This window comes from Neofelis nebulosa, chromosome 5, assembly GCF_028018385.1.
Source record: "Neofelis nebulosa isolate mNeoNeb1 chromosome 5, mNeoNeb1.pri, whole genome shotgun sequence".
NCBI lineage: Eukaryota > Metazoa > Chordata > Mammalia > Carnivora > Felidae > Neofelis > Neofelis nebulosa.
Window position 1 is genome coordinate 90,560,457 of NC_080786.1, and position 14,729 is coordinate 90,575,185.

General features: G+C 54.4%; 1 protein-coding gene across 2 annotated transcripts in view; it reads left to right on the top strand.

The window, feature by feature from the left end:
- ADCY5 (adenylate cyclase 5) overlaps positions 1-14,729 on the top strand; it is a 147,935-nt gene that overhangs the window by 97,729 nt on the left and 35,477 nt on the right. For both annotated transcript variants that reach the window (XM_058731160.1, XM_058731161.1), the window contains exons 4-8: positions 6,269-6,380; positions 7,979-8,106; positions 10,101-10,259; positions 11,128-11,269; positions 13,752-13,892. In XM_058731160.1, the coding sequence (XP_058587143.1) occupies positions 6,269-6,380; positions 7,979-8,106; positions 10,101-10,259; positions 11,128-11,269; positions 13,752-13,892 (682 nt within the window). The remainder of the gene's footprint in view (positions 1-6,268; positions 6,381-7,978; positions 8,107-10,100; positions 10,260-11,127; positions 11,270-13,751; positions 13,893-14,729) is intronic.

Below are 14,729 nucleotides of genomic sequence, written 5' to 3' on the forward strand. Positions count from 1 at the left end.
AGAAGATATCATGAAGATGGAAGGGTTAAAATGAGATCCTAGAAAAATATGATTTGTTTTCAACCTCTTTTATTATATGAGGATGTATGTTCTTTGTAGACAAATTAGGAATCAACAATATAAGAAGACATTAGAAAGCACCACATTCTCATCACTGAGAGGTCACTGACTACTGCTCGGTCTTGGTGCAATCCCCTCCCCATCATGGGCTTCTCTTTTGAGATACATTTCCCCAGTTCTTGCAAGGCTTTGTGAACACAAAGTCCGTTGTCTGGGTGGTGGCTGTAGGATTTGGTGGGCAGAAACAAGATCAAGGGCTCAGGGGATGGAATGGGGTCTGCAGGGGATCCTGAGTCTGTCAACATGGATTCCAGGGCATAGATCGACCCCAGACCCTCTGGAACCAATCCTGATAGTCAGGCCAGTCTTGGGGCCCTTCCAGGTTCTGAAGGAAGGGGTCCATTTCCGTGAGAGTGGAGAAGGCATGGCTGTCCCCGGGTGGATTGCCCTGCTGGTGGAGTCTGTGCAGATATCCGTTGTGTTCAGCATTCTCTCATTGGCCTTCCCCCTCTGCCTCTCCCAGCCTGTCCCTCAGATAGGGCATGGTCCACATACCCCACTCTAATTGTTTTTGCACCACCCCTTGGAAAATGCCGAGTCACCTGGCATCCATTCTCAGCCAGACATTGATATGACCACACAACACTGACCGTGCTGGTCACCTAATGCTTGCGAGTGACCCATCACTCCTCTTCTATCTTACAAGGGGTGTGGATCTGAGAGGCTCCCCAGGTTGTATGGCTTGAAGCAAGTGGGAGGCATGCCGCAGCAAGTGGGACCCCTGGCCTGTGGCTGGGCCTTCTCAGGCTACGCTGCTGGGGCCCATACAGCACTTCTTGCCCTGCTTCCCTAAGACCTTTAGCCCCTGCTGGGCCCAACATCCTGGGATTTGGGCTGAGACCTGGCCATACCCCCTTCCTGCCCCTACCCGATGACCTTTCCTGGGCCCAATTCAACAGACAGTTTGCCTCTAGCATCTCTTGAGCCCCTTCTGCACGCAGGGCCGAGGACTGCAGATCAGAGCAGCAGGTCCTGGGCATGGCCTCCCGCCCAGACCACCACGAGAACTCGGCATCTAGGCGTCCCACGCGCTCCCCGGTGTGGCTTCTGTTCGGGAGCGGGGTCAGACTCCAACATCTTCATCAGGCCACAGCACCTGTGGGTGCAAGAGGGAGCAACGGTGAGGAAATGTGCTTACCCACAAATACGTGTGGAAAAGCTGAGCCGAGCTGCGACGGAACACTGAAGGACCTATTGTGGTAATTGGGCTGAAGTGCCTGCCTGCTCTTGCCTCTGGAGTAGGAGGCGGGCAACCACGAGTGATGGATGGCAGGCAATTAGGAGGAGTGCATTGCCAGGGCCAGCCGACCCTGCTTCCGCGTGCCCACCGCCAGGGCCTGATCGCGTTGCCAAGATGAGCTCTCAAGTGGGAGCTGATCAATGAACGAACACCGGACTGCAGGTCTGGGCCTGGCGTGGCTGTACAATGACCCTGAGGATTACCAAGGAGCACATCAGGAAACCTCGGCCAGGAGAACAGTCTGCAGTTGGGTCAACCTCAAAAACAGAGGAGCTTCCAGAGTGACAGCCACTGAGTAGAAGCCTCCCCCAAGGCAGCAGGGGAGGGTGACTTTGCCTTTGACAGGAGGTGGGGGGAACGTGGAGGTGGCAGAATTTCCATAAATGTTCAGAGCTGGGACCTCAGAGACCCTGTCCAAACCTCTGCACAAGTGAGGAGCCTGCTCTGAGCCTCTCCTCTCCAGCAGGCTGGCTCACCACCCACTCGTCAGCCAGCCAGCAGCCTACCTTCTCTGACTCCTCGGTGTCTGTTGAAAGCCCCAGGCGGCGGCGGCAGCGGGGGTGGAAGGGGGGGGCACAGAGAGTAGATCCCAGCAGTCTGGAGGGAGGCTCTGGCTTTCTCAGCCACCTGCAGGCCCCTCACACACTGGCGTGGTCGATGTTGTTTCCGACACCTCCTGGCATTAACCAGGAAGCTGCTCATGGCCTCTGCAGCCATTCTACCATTTATCCCGTGGATGTCGTTGGGGTGTCTGCTGATGCCAGGCCCTGGGCTCCACAGGCTCCTGTCTCAGGCAACCTGCTTGGGATCCCAAGAGGCCCCATGGGGTCAAAGGAAGAACTGTTGGAATTGCTGGCCTTGCCTCTTGCTTGCTTTCAAACTGTGCATATTCTCTTCCATTCAACAAACCTATATTAGGCACTGTTATGGGTTGAACTGTGTCTCCCTACAAAATATGTTGGAGTCCTAACCCCTGGTCCCTGTGAATGTGGCCTTATTTGGATATAGGGTCTTTGCAGATGAAATCAGATTAGGATGCTAGTGTAGGGTGGGCCCCTAATCCAATATAAGTGGTGTCCTTAAAAGAAGACGAAGACACAGATACACAGGGACAGCGCTGTGTGAGGACAGAGGCAGAGACTGGAGTGACAGAGCTCCTGAGTCCCAGAATACCGAGGGTGGGCAGCCACCACCAGCAAGTAGGAAGAGGCGAGGAAGGGTCCTACCCAGAGTTTCAGAGGGAGGATGGCCCAGGTGACAGCTGGATTGCTGACCTCTAGCCTCCAGAACTGTGAGAGAACACATTTCTGTTGTTTCAAGCCACGCAGCTTGTAGTACTTTGCTATGGCAGGAGACTAATAGAGGCAGCTGCTGCGGGCTGGGCATTGTGCAGGGTGGGGCGGGGGCGGGGGAGGATGGGGAATAAGGCAGAGGACGAGGGGGATGTGACCTGTCCTCAGTCAGACGGTTATCCAGTTGTGAATTTTACTGAACATTTATTCCATGTGCCAGACGTTGTGCTGGTAGCTGAGATGTGGCAGTGAATGGACGAGGCCAAAATCCCTCCCTCAAGGACTTTGCATTCTAGCGAGGACAGAGAGAGACAGGAGCATAATAATAACAAAAACCCCCGCAATAATATATTAAATAGAGAAATGTACAGTGGAGAAAAATACAGCAGGGAAGGGAGACAGACATGGGAGGGGTTATAGATTCACATAAGGTGATGAAGGTCTCCTTGGAGTGACATTTAAACTAGTGCAGTGGCTCTCAACCATGGCTGTATGTTAGAATCACCGGGGAAGCTTAAAATAAAACAAAACGGAACAGAATCCATCAAGAGCAGAGCCCCACCTCAGGCTAATTAAGCCAGAATCTCTGGGGGTGGGGCTCAGGCACCACTCCTGTGAAAGTTCCTGGTGTTTCTAACAGACACCAAGTCTAAGGCCCACTGGTCCAGCAGGATGTGAGCAGCTGTGGAGGACAGTGCTCTAAGGCCCAGCAAGGTCCCCTATGGAGAAGGAGAACGATGGCAGGCCTGCCCACGGCCAGCCCTGCCAGAGTGTCCCTCCTGAGTAGCTAGGTAAGCTCTGCAGGTGTGGGGGTCACAGCTACAGAGTGTGCCCTCTCTTGATGGATCCTGTACTCGCCCTCTGAACCCCTGGTCCACACTCCTGATTCTAGGGGCAGCCCATTCTCTCCCTCCACTCCTCTTTTTGGCCCGGTGCTGTGGGTTACCTGACCCTAGTAGTAGTCATCCTGCCTTGCTAGGTTCGGTTCGGGTTCAGGGACGTTTTTCTCTTCCTGCTGTGGGGGGGTCTCATCAGCCCCCGAGGCCAGCCGTCTGCTCTGCAGCTTTACTCTGCATGGAGCTGCCGCTGGGCCTGGTATCTCCTGGCTTTGCATTTGAAAAACTGACTTGAACTGAATGCATATGTTTCTTAACTCTGGAGCAACAGATCTTGATCCCAACCTCAATTGGCTTTGGTGTCTTGAGAGTTAAAGAATTTCCAGAGCAACTATGTGATGGTGTTTTCACATAGACTGAGAGAGCCGGTTCCCTTGTTCTTGAATGGAGTGGGGCAGTTGCCTAAGAGACTGAGAGCTGGAGAAGCAGCAGGTGGGTGGGGAGGGGGCTGCACCTAGTTAGGGCCTGAGATCAGCATCTGGAGCATAGCGGCCTCCCCTCACCTACTCCTCTTACCCTGCATGCAGACACCATGCACTCCCTCTGGGCAGGGTGCTGAGCCCATCTGCCCCGTCAGACCCCAGGCATCAAAGCCTGATGGAGACCCCAACTCCTTTGCATCTCCTGAGCCCCTGCCTGCATAGCTGTCCACTCAGGAGCAGCCTGTCTGCTGTCCTTAGTCCTGTGGCCTGATGGAGCAGTGTATCTCCTCTCCATTCCTCTTCTTTCTCCTCAGCTTTTCTTCTTTCCCCCCATTTGGCTCATCTCTGCTTCCACCTTACCTCGTGTGAGCTGGCAAGCAGCTGCTAACCGTGCCCCCTCTTGATGGAGTCCTGGACTTGCCTACCCGCAGTGCCCCTCTGCCCCTCTCTGTCCCATATACAATGCCAGACCACTGAATTATGCTTTTATTGGTTTAAGTTGGCTGTGGGGCCAACAGCCTGGCCAGGTTGCCATGGGCAAGTGACTCAATCTCTCTGTGTCTGTTTTCTCACCTGTAAAAGGAAGATACTAACCTCATAGGATGGTTGTGATGTTTAAGTGAGTTAATGCACACAAAGTGCTCAGAACAGTGTCCAGCTGTTTTAAAAGGTAGGTTTTATTATTATCCAGGTGTACAAAGGCAAATAGATCAGGAGGCAGCTGCCATTGAAAAGATTGTTTGTTATTCATCCCAAGAGAAGGGAGCACAGCACACACCATGGGGGCCATGTGCAGAAGCGCTGTGGAGGATCGGGAGGCAGGGTGAGAAGGCACTGTGGACGAGAGCGTTTATTGGGGTTTCTGCGGAAAGGAATGGGTGAGGCAGGATAAGCAGGTTTGGGATGGGCTAGTTTGAATAATTTCATCAGGCTCTGGAGTAGAGGGACTATCTCGGGTCTGGTACTTGTCCCTGGGGTGATTAGGGCAGGGGAGTAGTGGCACGGGTGTGAGAGCCTGGTTGGGGTGCTGGGTTCTGACCCCAGCGTGAGTTTTGACTTATCTCTAAGAAAGGCTAGCCTGGGAGAGACAGGCTCCCCGGGGTCAGTAAGGCCCCAGATATCAAGCATCAGGATAGAAAGACAAGCTTAATTTACCAACACACATTTTCCAAATAAAATGACAAAATCTGTTTAGTTCTACGCTCTTCATTTGAAAAAGGAAGAGTCAGGTGCCTCAGAGCCTGGCTGTGCGGTGGGGAGAACGCGGGCCTGGGTGAAGGAGCCCACTGCATTGCTGTCTGCAGCTTCTTCCCGGAGGCGCAGCCTCCTCATTTGTGAGAAGACACCAAGCCTTGGCTTTGGGGCTGCCTGGAGGACTTGGTAAGAAGACAGTTTGGAAACTCCCAGCCGTGAGCCGGGCCACCGGGAGCATCTCAGTACCTGAGAGTGATTACATTTTTGTGTCCATCCGGGGGGAAAGAAAACAACTCTCGGGGCTCTTACACATTCCAGCCCTGAGGACTCACCTCTGGCAGTGTGCTGTGGGAGAAAAGAAAGACGTTTTCAGTCTCCTGAACAAAAGCCAGAGAAACGGATAGAAGATCCACAATGCACACTGCGGGGAACGGCTGGTACATTTGACTACGTGCCTGGGGATGAGGCTGAAGTTGCTGGCAGGGATGAGTTGGAGGCTTCCAGAGAAGCTTGCTGGCTATGTCTTCCTCTCTGTCTCTCTCCCCTAGGCCGCTTTAGTCTGTCCCTTCTAGAGGACTCCCTTGGGATGGAGGGCTTGAGGTCTAAAACCCTATCTGTAGGGCGGAGAGGTGAGACCTTAATATGGCTGCCCTTTAGGCCTGAAACACTTTCCAAGCAGATGAATCAAAGGACCCAGTTACCTTGAGGGGTTTGCTCAGGAGTTAAACAGGGCAGGCCTAAGAGGTGACGGAACTGGGGGAGGGGGGCAGGCCCCTGACTTTGGTAACTCAGGCAGATGCATACTCCCAGACTTCATATGCCTCTGTCCCATCTTTCCTCCTGGGTGGGAGTGAGGGCACAACTAGAGCACAGGAAGCAGGACTCTAGCATATCTCCTGGCCAGCATGGAGAGGCCAGCATCCTCAACTCTCTGGTGCCAGGGCTCTTGATCTGCTCCCCAGCAGCCATTTGGAGCCCCCCGCCTGCCTCCGCCTGCGCCTGGACTCTTTCTGGCCAACAGCTCTCCTAAGGCAGAGGGTGGCCCTGGCTGTGTCCCCCTGAACTCCCTCTGTCATGGGGGTCTTCTTCCACCTGTCTCCCCAGCATCCTGTTTGCTGACATCGAGGGCTTCACCAGCCTGGCGTCCCAGTGCACTGCCCAGGAGCTAGTCATGACCCTCAACGAGCTCTTCGCCCGCTTCGACAAGCTGGCTGCGGTGAGTCTCCTGCCTGCTGTCCTCAGCACCCAAGGGCCTGTGCTGGAGCCAGAGGGTGGCTCCATCTGGGCTGCCTGAGGGAGAGTGCTGTGGCCAAGGACTCGCTGAACCCCAGGGACAGGCACTGTGCCAGCATGTGCCCTGCTAGGCAGAGTCCACTGTTGAGAACTGGGGAGGGGCAGAGGGGTTGCACGGGCTGTGGCTGCGTATCCTCACACCTTACTTTTACACTGTCACTGGTCACGGGTGGGGGCAAGTGGGCGAGCCCTCCATCTGAGCAGGGGGGTGTGGCAAGGCCCGCAGGTAACACTGCCCAGGCCCCTGAGGAATTTCTGTTTGGTTGGCAAATTAGGTGCCATAGAGCCATTTTCTTGATGAGGTTGGCCAGTGATAAGAGAATGAGTCTGAGTCGCAACTGGCCTGCAGACAGCTACGTGCCACCCCCTAGAGGCTTCCGGAAACAGGATGCTGCACTGTTTGGCAAATTGGAAGTAGCACCCCGGGGCCTGGAGCGGTAAACTGTGCGTTCGTTCGTTAGGTCCTTGTTGACGCTGTCATCCTTTCCCAGCTTTCGTGTCTTTGAGTGATGCTCTGGACCTTTGTAGAGTCCTTGCACGTCAGGGGCTGCTTGCTGCGGTATCACCGACATGTGGACATGTTCCCTTTTGCCCTCTCAGGACACCAGACCAGATCATTGATGAGAGGCCAGTGGTGGTCAGAGGCGGCAGCAGGGCCGCCAAGGGCATTAGATGGCGGGTCTCACACCTCACTGGTTGTTTCTATCACTGAACGTGGGTGGGGCGAATGGGTGTATGCTGGGCCCTTGGGTTTTGGGGGGGCCTTAAATGAGAGTCCAGGCCACACGGACTGGTGTGTCCTAGCATCCCGCTTCATGGAGTAACTTCTAGGGGCCAGATTTGGAGAATTGGTGACTAACGACATCCCATCCCAACCCTAGTCATGGGTCACCCTGACTGTCGGGTGACCCTGCCAGTTCCTCTGTTCAGGAGCAGCAGTGGGCGGGTGCTTCAGCTCTGTAGGTATCTTAGCGCTCATGTGCTTGCTGGTTTAGCATTCTTTTTGGTATAAGTCTCAGGCTGAGGATCAGATGAGCTTTGGTTAAGTCTCATTTCTGCTTCAGTCTTTTTGTAAAAGAAGGAGAATCAGCAAACTGTCCGTAGAACCTTAGGCCAAGAGTCAGAGCGTTCTCTGGGGCCTGGCAATAGAACCAGGGGCTGGCTCTCAACTTGGGACCTTCCTCACTCTGATGAGTCTGCCCTATTTGCTCCCTCATCAGACCAACTGCATTCTTCTTGGGTCTCAGCAGTGACCATAAAAGTGAGTTCCTGAGCCTGGGGAGGCTGGAATGCCTCTGTGAGGGCTGCTCAGCCTGTCCTCCACTGCTCCCCCCGCCCCCGCCAGTCCTGATAAGCCTGTCCTGGGGCCGGGGCCATGCATCTGCCGGCACTGGGTCTGTGCTCACTGCCCTAAAAGGCAAGTTATTCCAGGCATGGGGTGAATCTGTTTGCTTCCCGTCTCTTTCCCTCCCACTTCTCTTTCCTACTATTTTTAATTTTTAAAATTAATTTGCTTTCCAGGAGAATCACTGTTTACGTATTAAGATCCTGGGGGATTGTTATTACTGTGTCTCTGGGCTGCCTGAAGCGAGGGCTGACCACGCTCACTGCTGCGTGGAGATGGGCATGGACATGATTGAGGCCATCTCGTAAGTGCCAGTCTGCGGGGGGACTGTCCATCTGTGGGGGTGCTGTCCCACAGCCTGAGTAACTGACCAGCTGGCCTCCAGGTGGAACTAATGGAGGCAGGGAAACTGGGGCAAAGCTGTCTCCCAAGGCCCCGTGGCCATGCTGGAGGGCTGATTTGCACCTCTAGACTTTGAGCCTTCTCCTGGGCAACTTCTATCCACAGCAGCCTAGGAAGCTTTTCCCAGGGGAACATGTCCTCTAGGAGGGGAGGGGTTTGCAGACTCCAGGGTAGCGGGAGATGTGACCTCACCTCTGCAAGAGAGGAGGACCAGGTGGCCGTCGTGCTGGTCCTATGCATTGCACCCTAGTCTCTTAGGTCCCATGACTACCCAGCCAGGGGCAGAGCCCATTGGTCCCATTTCTTCCCAGATGAGTAAGGTTGGACTCACAGGGATTAAACAGCTCCCCAGGGTAACACAACAGAGCGAGTGGATGCAAACAGGGGTCCTGTCCTTCCTGGGAGCAATAGCAAAAAACATCTTTGGCCAATTCTTGGTCACTGCTGGCCAGAGAAGGGGGTCCAGTCATGAAAAGGTATGGGTAATCCAAGCTTAGGCTCAGGAATTTCGAGGTTCAGAAGTAGCCAGGGAGGGGCAAAGGAAAAGCCACAGTGGGCAAGGTCAGAAGTCAGAGTAGCTGTCCAGGAAGGTGGCGGGGTCCATTCGGTTTGGTGGAGTTCCTTTCTGCAGTGTTTACTGACTGCCCCTGCGTGCTTGGGCTAGCCAGTGCTTCCCTCCCTTGCCTGGAAGCACGGAGTCTGTTGAGGGAGAGGCTGGGACTCCTGCCGCTGTGATACCACGCATGCCGAGCAGACGCCACCAGGTGGGAGAGGCAAATCGAGATGGGAGGGTCCAGGAAGGGTCAGTTGTTTCCATTGGGAAGACCAAGAGAGGCTTCATGTAGGAAGTGGCCCCAGAGTTAAGACAGAAAGGTGGAATGAGATGTTATCAACCTAAGCAAGGGGCCAGAGGCACTGTGGATGGAAGGCACAGCCACAGCCGAGGTATCCCAGGACAAGAGCAATGATGAATGACATCAGTCTTTCCTGTGTCAGGCGTCAGCCTCTTGCCGGTGAGGTGGTGAGGAGGGCAAGTGTACACATGGTGGTCCTGCCCTCTAGGCCAGGTCAAACTGCTGGTCCCACAGCTGGCTGAGTAGATCTATCCCAGGGTATCAGAGAATATCCAGGTCCCTAAAGAGTACACACCGTATAACCCCTCCCCGCCCCAAGCACCTGTACCCTCTTCTGCAGACCCTGCGCCTCAGACATATACCCAGAGCAATATAGCTTCCATCACACTCTCCATCCTGCAGAGGGCCCACCCATCTACTAGAGGCCCCCGCACCCCGGGGTGTGGTGCATGTGCCACTGCGGTGGGGACTGGTGCTGTCTTCCAGCACATGGAACATCCCTGGTCCCCTGCACCTGCTCAGGCTCCCCTTCTCTCCTGAGCAGGACATGTGTCCTCTCTTGAAATAGTTAACCACCTTTCTCCGTTATCCTGCTAATGTCCAAGAAGCAGCAGCAATGTGGACAGATCCGAGTATTCTATGAACGGGGTTTGAAGCGGCTATAACTTCCCTGTCTCCGACAGGCACTAATATGCGGAACACAGCTGAATTGACTTGAGGGTAGCAAAGAGAACCTTAGTTACCTTAGTGGGGAAGCAGCGAGTCCTGGGTTGTAGTGTGAGGCGCTGTGCCCCCTTGTGGCCATGCCGGGAAGCAACGCCTCACTTCTTACAGCACCTGAGCACTAGGGCCCAGCCGGTGCGTGCGGTGCCCGTCGGGTGGAACAGTCTCAGACTCTGAATTTGGGCTGGACCAGAGAGAAACGACTCTTTGACCCCTGCACCTTCTGTCACACCCCCAACCCCGTGCCTTCCAGCCCCGCCCCCACTCTGTGTGCCTGGCCCCCGACCCTCTCCCAGCCTTACCCCTGCTCCATCCCCAGGTTGGTCCGGGAGGTGACTGGGGTGAACGTGAACATGCGCGTGGGAATTCACAGCGGGCGAGTACACTGCGGTGTCCTTGGTCTCAGGAAGTGGCAGTTCGACGTCTGGTCTAATGACGTCACGCTGGCCAACCACATGGAAGCTGGAGGCAAGGCAGGGTGAGTGAGGGCCCAGACTTCGCTTCCCACCCAACCCCACTCAGGGTGACTGTCCCGAGGCATGGGGCAGGGGGTGGGCAGGATGGGGTTGGCAGAATTTTAGTGGAAGGTCCTCTCCTTAACAAATTACTTGCACCACACCATGGCAAGCTGTAGGGAGCAGCCTCTCAACCTTTGCCCGGGCTTTACCCAGAAGATATTTGCACAAAACAGGGCAACTTGTTGTGTGATGTGATAGATGGGGTAGAGTTCTGGAGGAGGGAGGAACTGTGGGTAATTTTCAGGGGTGGCCAGGATGGAAAGGATGTGAGCTGGCCAGGGTGACTGGGCAGGATTCGGACAGGTGAGGAAGGTGGGAGTGGAGAGAGGGCCAGGCTGAGAGACCACAGTGAGGACAGGCACAGGTATAGGAAACACGGTATTTCCAAGGAATGGAAGTAGAGCACATGACCGCTTAGGGACCAGTGGGAAAAACAGTGCCTGTGTTAAAAGAACATTCGTGCCAGGCTGGGGGATCTGGACTCAGTCGTGTACTCAGCCAGAGCCACTGCTGGCTCCTGAGCGGGTTTGTGAGATTTGTGAGACTGAGACTGTGTCCTCCTGACAGGCTAATGATGTATTCTGTGATGAGGATGACATAACATAGATGTGATGTGGTGTGGTCAGGTGGGAAGGGGTCTACCTTGAACAATGGAGAGATGCAGTGTGTTGAGGCTGGGATCTAAGTTGGGCTTAGCATCTGAGCCAGGGTTCGGGCCCTGGGGTTTGAACTGTGGCCAAGTCGGTTGCAGTGTGGTTCTGTATGGGGACTGGAGTTCTGAAGTCATGTTTTCTGCCCTGCTCTCCCTGCATCCTTCCCCACCTGCAGGCGCATCCACATCACCAAGGCCACGCTCAACTACCTGAATGGTGACTACGAGGTGGAGCCAGGCTGTGGGGGCGAGCGCAACGCCTACCTCAAGGAGCACAGCATTGAGACCTTCCTCATCCTGCGCTGCACCCAGAAGCGGGTCGGGCCAAGGGCTGAGGGGCCGGGTGGACCGGGTGGGCCAGGTTGGCGGGGGAGGGCTCCAGGGGTTGCTCGGCCTTCTTCTTCTGGGGAGGAATGTTTTTTGGCAGCCGCTTCCTTGTCTTCTCACTCTTCCCTTGAGTCAAGTCGTGAATTCCTCACACGGTCGTGGTTCCTGCATCTCGGGAAGGACATGAGAGTTAGAAAGGCCTTGTGACGGCTGACAGCAAAGAGGGAATGTTTTCATTTTGCTTCTGTTGCAAAAATGCAACAGGCCTCAAATCAGTTAGCAACACAGCAGTAGGCCAGGGCATGGAAATAAAACAACTAGGAGGTCTGTCCGCCATCTACTGTATCTCCAGCCATTGGTTTCATCTCTGCCTTGCTCCTTGTCTGTTGCGTGAACTAGGTGGATTCGTTCCTTCCCTATCTCTTCGTCTCGATAGGTCTCTGTCCCTACAGACCTTTATTTCTCGAGAGGATCTCTGTTCTTTCCCTCTTTCTTTCACCTTATAGTCCCCTTCTTCCCCCTCGCTTTGTCCCATCCCACACTTGCCCAAATATAAAACTGAATTATTAGCAGACTTTGGCATTCTATTTTTAATAGTGTCATGTTCCATGTTCTTAATTTTTAAAGTGAATGAAGAGAACATTTTCTATTTCTCCCTAGATTAAAATGCCTTTTACTGATGAATCTTTCCACTGAACTGACTTGGTGGTCAGAACCTTTTGACAGAGAAATCTTCCCTCTTCCTTTCTTAAGAAGTTAGACTAGGGGTGCCTGGATGGCTCAGTCGTTTAAGCGTCTGACTCTTGGTTTTGGCTCAGGTCATGATCTCATGGCTCTTGAGTTCAAGCCCCGTGTTGGGCTCTGTGCGGACAGCTCAGAGCCTGAAGCCTGCTTTAGATTCTGTGTTTCCCTCTCTCTCTGCCCCTTCTCTGCTCATGCTCTGTCTGTCTGTCTGTCTCTCTCTCTCAAAAATAAACATTAAAAAATTTTTTTAAAAAGACATTAGACTAAAGATAAAATTAAGCTGGGAGAAAAGTTCAGAGAAAGTGTTGAGTGACTGCAGAGGTTGATTTTTAAAGGGATACAGGGCTCCTTGGGACAGGTGTCCACCCTGACAGGGACATCACACGGGCACCTCATCCACCACAGCAGTGCAGCCCTGGAGACAGGTCCTGGCTGTGGGGCCCCTTCCAGGGAGCTGTGCCAGGCCCCCCACAGACCATGAAGAGGGATGGGAGGATTTATACGTTCTGGGGAGAGCACCTGGTGGCTTATTTGTCACATTTTTGAACATTTGCTTGCTGTTTGACTATAGTTCAAGTGAACTGAGCTCCTCCCAGGCCTTCCTCCCACCCCCTCCCCTCTGCTAGGTTGATGAGGTCTTCAGCCCCACCTTCCTGCCCCACCCAGGCTGAGGGCTTGTTACCTTCTACCCTGGGTTCTATGGGGTGTGTTCTTCCAGCTTCTTGACAAGCGGTCCAGAAAGGATGAAATGGAGACAGAGAGTGACACCCCGCATCCAGAGCAATGTCAGCTGAAGCAGGCTGTGTCCCCTCCCCTCTGTGTCCCTGATCTTATGGGCTCCCTTCCCAGGCTCAGAGAGGGAGTTGAGGGTAAGGCTGCCTCAGGTCTCCCCAGGGCCTCTCCAGCCCTCTAACTGGAGCCCATTGGATGGATGGACAGACAGAGATGATGTTTGGCACGTGGGGAGCCAGCTGAGGCCCCGCTTGTGTATTTGTACAATGTCTATCGGCCTTTGCATCTCAAGCTCTAGTGACCCAAACCTCTCCCAGCTGCCTTCTGGGCAGCAGGGCCTGTCTTACTGCACCCTCTGGCAGAACATGGTTGTTTGGGGGGCGCCTGGGTGGCGCAGTCGGTTAAGCGTCCGACTTCAGCCAGGTCACGATCTCGCGGTCTGTGAGTTCGAGCCCCGCGTCAGGCTCTGGGCTGATGGCTCGGAGCCTGGAGCCTGTTTCCGATTCTGTGTCTCCCTCTCTCTCTGCCCCTCCCCCGTTCGTGCTCTGTCTCTCTCTGTCCCAAAAATAAATAAAAAACGTTGAAAAAAAAAATTAAAAAAAAAAAAAGAACATGGTTGTTTGGGATAAGTTGAGTGGATTGGAATCCTAGGTTTCTTCTCCCTCCTTCACCTTGAGCACCTCAGACCCAAGCTCTGCCCACCCCTGACGATTCTATGCCAATGACAGCTGGGAAAGCCTCTTTGCTTTCTCCTAAGACCAACCTCCCACCTAAGCCAGCTAGGGCTATGTTGGGGAATTTGGAGGGATTTAAGATGCTTTCTCCAGTGAGCTCTAGGATCCTGGCAGATGTCTAGGCTCCAGGATGTGCACAGAAGAGAGGGGCACCTGCCTCAGCCCCTACCTGGCCAGGCACCTGGGAGCCATGAGAAACTGCCCACTTGGGCTCACCTGGTAGTCTCTGCCCACAGACTGATACATGTGTTTGGCTCTCCCAGAAAGAAGAAAAGGCCATGATCGCCAAGATGAATCGCCAGAGAACCAACTCCATTGGGCACAACCCGCCCCACTGGGGGGCTGAGCGTCCCTTCTACAACCACCTAGGGGGCAACCAGGTGTCCAAGGAGATGAAGCGGATGGTGAGTAGTGGGGGGAATAGTGGGTGGGCAGTACTCTCCAGGGCTAGGGCCTTCCTTGAGTGTGAGGATGGGGTCAGGTCCCTTGTGTTGCCTGATGGCACCTGGAGAGCCACAGAATCCACTTTGGACTAGGAGCCAGAGTGCCTAATTTCTGGCCCTGGGCTCTCTCTATGAGTCCCACAGGCTGGAAGCAGCCCTGAGTCCAGCCAGAGCCTCCAGTGGTCCGTTGGCACTGTCTGGTGGACACCAGCTTATCAAGTGCCCTTCCTGGGCAGCTGAAACACATCCTTTGGCTCAGTTGCTCAGAGACCATCTCAGTATTTTTTGGTGAAGTGCTAGGTGATGGTCCCCTCTGCCCTCTGTGCTGAGAAGTGCCCCTGCTCACTGCGGGGCACTCTGCGGGGTGAGCAGAGGCCATGGAAGGGGTGGGGGACACGGGACCCCAACTGCCTTGGAGGACAGACACCCCCCCCCCGCCACCCCACTGTCCCTAAACACACACCAAGAACAGACTAATTCAGGATGTGCTGCCTGGGTTCTGTCAGTGATGACAAAGAATTCAGAGGGTGAGAGGAAGAGGGAGAGGGGTAACAGAAGTCAGGGTCTGGCAGCAGTGTTTTCCTTTGTTTTTATCAAAGAGTTTGGCATCTATGTCCGAACAAACTCCTTGGCTCACAGGCAGCCTGGTTCCCATGGGAGTTGCCCACCATGAGAGAGGGGTGGGTGAAGCAGCAGGGTGTGGGGAGCCGTGTGTGTGTGTGTGTGTGTGTGTGTGTGTGTGTGTGTGTGTGAGAGAGAGAGAGAGAGAGAGAGAGACAGACAGACAGACAGACAGAC